This window comes from Psammomys obesus, unplaced genomic scaffold, assembly GCF_907164565.1.
Source record: "Psammomys obesus unplaced genomic scaffold, mPsaObe1.curated_primary_1811, whole genome shotgun sequence".
Lineage (NCBI taxonomy): Eukaryota > Metazoa > Chordata > Mammalia > Rodentia > Muridae > Psammomys > Psammomys obesus.
The window spans coordinates 1-5,677 of record NW_026588733.1 but is presented as its reverse complement, the minus strand read 5'-3'; the positions used below and the strand labels follow the sequence as shown (position 1 = coordinate 5,677).

The 5,677-nt window shown below is 41.3% G+C and overlaps 1 gene segment (V, D, J or C); it reads left to right on the top strand.

The window, feature by feature from the left end:
* The first annotated feature begins 2,858 nt into the window (after positions 1–2,858).
* LOC129674407 (Ig heavy chain V region 108A-like) lies at positions 2,859–3,357 on the top strand. The segment is given in 2 exon segments: positions 2,859–2,946; positions 3,029–3,357. Coding segments are annotated over 2 exon segments (375 nt in total).
* Positions 3,358–5,677: the final 2,320 nt, after the last annotated feature.

The window sequence follows — 5,677 nt, the reverse complement described above, 5'->3', positions numbered from 1 at the left end:
AGATTTTAATTTGTTTATCCTATATTATATATCTAATATCCAATCATGAGTGAATATATACCCTGTGTGTCTTTCTGCTCCTGGGATACCTCACTTCGGATGATCTTTTCCAGTTCCTACCATTTGCCTGCAAATTTCATGATTTCTTCATTTTTCAATTCTGAGTAATATTCCATTGTGTAGATGTACCACAATTTCTGTATCCATTCCTCAACTGAGGGGCATCTGGGCTGTTTCCAGCTTCTGGCTATTACAAATATATCTGCTACGAAGACGGCTGAGCAAATGCCCTTGTTGTATACTTGAGCATCTTTTGGATATATGCCTAGGAGTGGTATAGCTGGATCCTGAGGAAGCACTATTCCTAATTGTTGGAGAAAGTGCCAGATTGATTTTCAAATTGGTTTTAGAAGTTTACTTTCCCACCAGCATTGCAGGAGGGTTCCCCTCCTTCACAACCTCTCCGGAATGTTTTGTCACTTGAGTTTTTGATCTTAGCCATTCTCATGGGTGTAAGGTGAAATCTCAGGGTGGTTTTGATTTGCATTTTCCTGATGATTAAGGACATTGAACATTATGTATGTGTTTCTCTGCCAATCGATATTCCTCTATTGAAAATTCTCTGCTTAGGTCTGTACCCATTTTTTAAATTGGATTAACTGATTTTTTGCTGTTTAACTTCTTGAGTTCTTTATATATTCTAGATATTAGCCCTCTGTCAGATATACGTTTGGTGAAGATCCTTTCCCAATCTGTAGGTAGTCTTTTTCTGACTACAGTGTCTTTTGCTTTGCAAAAGCTTTTCAGTTTCATGAGGTCCCATTTGTTAACTGTTGTTCTTAGAGCCTGAGCTGTTGGTGTTTTGTTCAGGAAGATATCTCCTGTGCCAATGAGTTCAAGGCTTTTGCCCACTTTTTCTTCTAACATGTTTAGTGTGTCCGTTTTTATATTTAGGTCTTTGATCCATTTAGTCTTTAGTTTTTTGCAGAGTAATAAGTATGGATATATTTCCATTATTCTACATGTAGACATTTAAGAAAGGTGTCTTGAACTTTTAAAAACTTGCCTGTCTATTATTCCATGAACATGTTTTCATGCACCACACATGAGAAAGTGATTGCTGGGTATCACAATCATAGTACGTGAAAGTTTGTATCGAATTGCTTTTAGGAACATCTGTGAGGAGAAAGCCCCTGTCCTGGCCCATTACCTTGTGTTCAGGAGGTAAGAGCTCAAGCAAGGCCATGAAGAGAAGACACAAGTTACACGTCTTGTGGAACACTATTCAGCAGCCAGACTCTTTGGAAGCAGAGTTGCTCTTTGGAAGCAGAGCCCCAGACTTGTGACCCTGCAGCAGGAGGAATGCAGATCAGCAGGTGGAGCTCACTGCACACACCAGGCAGAGAACTGAGGAGCAGGTGCAGAGAGACTCCAGCAGGATTTCCTGCTCTCACTTCCTACATGAAACCCAACGAACCAAATGAGTTCTAATGTTTTCCCTGAGGATTCCAAAGCAGAAGTGAGTACAGATCACTAGTTTCTTTCTTGACCCTAAGTCAATCCCTTGAGAATGCCACGGAAACCAAAACAGGAATGCCACAGTCCTTAATTCACCACAGGGCAGTTGCTGTCACAATGGAATAAACTCCACAGATGTAAAACTAGGGAGCAACACTGTTTCCTTAAGAAGGTGTGGGCAGCTATGTTAACTGTCTTAATCCTGAAATTTAACCCACATTCACTCTAGAATCCCTTATTCTCAGGTAGATTAGAGATTGGTGGTAAATGCCTACCTACTAGGCTGCAAGACGCACTGTGGAGACTTGAGTGTGAGTCTGACCAACCCTCCCTGAAGTCTGCTCAGGGACCTCTGGGTGTGCTCAACACTTACAGATGACAAGGGCAACCCAAGAGCTGCTGTTGAAAGTCGCTTTTACAGCAAAAATCTTTCAGATCCTCTCAGCAGTGTGGGGACTGGATTCCCAACTGGTGGTATAATAATTTAAAGACAGATCGGGAGGAACTCCTGAGAGTCCACACCAATCTCAGGGTCTATTGGTATTTGATTACTAATGGACAAAATATCATTACATTTTTGGGAAGGTTTCTGGGGGTTCACTATTTATTAGAGATACTATCTATGTGTATATAAATAGTGCTAATTAGACTCATTGATTTATTTGTTCATGAAACAAAATAGGTCAGGTTGCTGGGAGAGAGTACACCCATTTCCTTCAAACGTGATGTAAGTTTCTTAATCTTTTCTGATGCCTTTATCTCTACAGGTGTCCACTCCCAGGTCCAGCTGAGCCTGGGAGACCTGGAGCCTCAGTGAAGCTGTCCTGCAAGGCTTCTGTTGTGTTGTATTTATATTTATTATTTTTATGTATAATAAACATAGATTATATATTATTTACACATATAAAACAATATTTAATACATAAAACATATATATAAATGATTTATTGACAAATACTTCGCTGCTCTTGCACATGTAGAGTTCATTTCTATTATATAGTTATTGTATATCCTGATGCAATAATCACTGATATGTAAATATTCCTGAAGTATATTTATCTTTGATCATTTGAGTGACTTTTTCAGTATATAAACTGTTGGAAAGGAAATTGCTAATTGAATATAACTGAAGGATGGGAAGGGGTGTGGGATGCATTTCCTAGGACAGGGTTAGGACTTGGACCTCAGCAGCCTGCTGCCTGACCCAGGTGTCCTCTACTTCCTTCTTCTCCAGCTGCACTAGGTCCTTATCTAAGAAAGAGCCTGCTCATGAATATGGAAATCATGGGAGTCTACGGTAGTAAATAGAGGGATGTCCATGCCCCCAAAACATCAAGTGATCAGTGTCCTCTGCAGAGTCCCTGGCTACACTGTCCCTCAGGATGGGATGGAGCTGGGTCATCCTCGTCCTCCTGTCAGTAACTACAGGTAAGGGACTCCCCAGTTCCAACCCTGAGGTGCAGACAGAGACTACATGACAATGCCACCCACTCTGCCTTTCTCTCCACAGGTGTCCACTCCCAGGTCCAGCTGCAGGAGTCTGGGGCTGAGGTGGGGAGACCTGGGGCCTCAGTGAAGCTGTCCTGCAAGGCTTCTGGCTACATCTTTGCCATCTACAATACACACTGGGTGAAGCAGAGGCCTGGGCAGGGGCTGGAGTGGATTGGATGGATTTATCCATCCAATGGTAATACTGACTATAACCAGAAGTTCCAGGACAAGGCCACACTGACTGTAGACACATCCTCCAGCACAGCCTACATGGAGCTCCGCAGCCTGACAGCTGAGGACTCTGCGGTCTATTACTGTGCGAGGCACAGTGCTGCACTCACATCCTGAGTGTGTCACAAAACCTCGAGGAGCAGCTGCTTCCTGGAGACTGAGAAGTTTGATTATTTGCTCAGAAATAATCAGAGTTTCCCTTTTTCTGTCACTTCTGGGTCTTCTAGGGTCTATTTCAGCTTTTCTCAATGATATGAGAATGAAGTGATGCTGATTCAGGACCCTCCTAAAGTTGTTTACAGTTTTATCAGTCACCCTCTCCATTGACGTGCTTCCTTAATACAACAAAACCGTGACAATACCCTACAATATATATATATCTTTTAAATCTAAGAGATGAGAACTTTTGCTTGGGTAGCTAAGAATAAAATAAACTAGAATATTAGTTCAGCCAGTAATAACAATATGAATTTGTCCAGCAAAAAACAAATCACCAACACTTCAGCAAAGAAAAGCTCCTTTCATAGTTCAGTTTGATTTTCCTAAAGCAATCCAAGGCAGTTTGATGGCAATGGCCTCCATAGATCCACTCCCCCAAAGAGACACTTTGCCTCTTCTATACAATCTAATTTTATTTCTTTATTTATAGATCCATGTGATTATGAATTGCTTTTGGTAGCAGTAATTAAATTTCTTATTGTGTTAGGGTTATATATGGAGCTGCCTGGAATACTGTGGAGTCCTCAGAGTGTGGAGTCTTGTGCTTTGGCAACAAGCTGAACTCCTGCTCAGACAGCATTGAGGCCAGAGCAGTGGGATTCCAAGATGAGGTCTGAGATGGCTCAGAGGATAAGAACACTGGGTGCTCTTCCAAATTGTCCTGAGTTCCATTCCCAGCAACCACATAGTGGCTCACATCCACACACAGTGAGATCTGGTGTTCTTTTCTAGCATGCAGGTGTACATGCAGGCAGAACAGCGTATATATAATAAATAAATACATTTTAAAAAGAGGCCTAATCCTGGCATTAGCACCCCAGCCTGCTCATTCTCTTGTTTACTGAAATTGGATTGGATTGTGTTTATCAATAATTATAGGTTGACATAATCTGAACCATTGAAAATGAATTTTACATTTTGCAGGTATCTTAGAGGTAGGATTTTGTTGGGGTTTGGTCTGGTGTTATGCATTCAGTTGTTAATTACTGACTCCCATGATCTGTTTACAGCTCAGACTAGCACATTCTCACATACACCAAATGATGTTGTATAAACTTTGCTCATCAATACCCTCTGTTTAAGAAAGAAGTTGCTGACTTGCTTATTAAAGCGCATTACTGGTATGCCTACAGGACAATTGTTAGAGAAAGAGCTGATTGTAATTTAAGAGATATGCTTATTAAACAAAAATGGAGAGTAAAGACACCCAGGGACAGACTAAAAAATGCTATGTTAACTCTAAATTTTCTTAACATTTGTGAAAAAGGAAGAACAGTAGCTCAAAGACACTGGGTTATAGAACGAAAACTGGAGCATTAAATCAGCCCACTTACCATAAGGATATGTTGACAGCAGAATGGAAACCTGCAAGAGTTTTGACATGTTGACTTGGTTATGTTTCTGTATCTACAGGGAATGAAATATATGTTTACCATCAAAACTTAAAAAGATTAGAATTGATCAGGGAAGACCTCCTTCTAGCTGAGACATAAATGTCTTTGCATAGCAAACTAATCTTTTTTTAATTAATTAGAGTTTGTTCACATTGTATCCCAGGTGTAGCCCTGTCCCTAATCCCCTCCCAATACCACCCTTCCTTCCTCTTCTTCTCCTTTGGCTCTCCCCCAGTCCAATGACAAGAGAGTTCTTCCTCCCCATCCACCTTACCATAGTCTAGCAGGTCTCATCAGGACTGGCTTCTTTGTCTTACTCCATAGCCTGGTAAGGCTGCTCCCCCTTCAAGTGGAGGTTATCCAAGAGCCAACCCCTGAGTTCATGTCGGGGATGGTCCCTGGTCTTATTATTGGGTAACCCTCTTGTATACTGAGCTGCCTTGGCTACTTCTGTGCAGGGGTCCTAAGTTATCTCCATGTATAGACCTTGTTTGGAGTATCTGTCTCAGAAAAGACCCCTGTGCGCAGAGTTTTTGGTTATGTTGCTCCCTTTGTGGAGCTCCTGTTCCCTCCAGTTGTTTCTATTTCTGTCTTCTTTTATAAGATTCCCTCTACTCTGCTCAAAGTTTGGCTATACATCTCAGCATATGTTTTGATACCCTGCTTGGTGAAGTCTTCAGAGGTCACCTGTGATAAGCTGCTGTCCTGTTCCTTGTTTTGTCCCTCTTTCAATGTCTGCCTCATTTGCCTTTGTGAATGAAGTTCCAAATAGATCAAAGACCTCAATATTAAAACCGACACACTAAACCTGTTAGGAAAAAAAA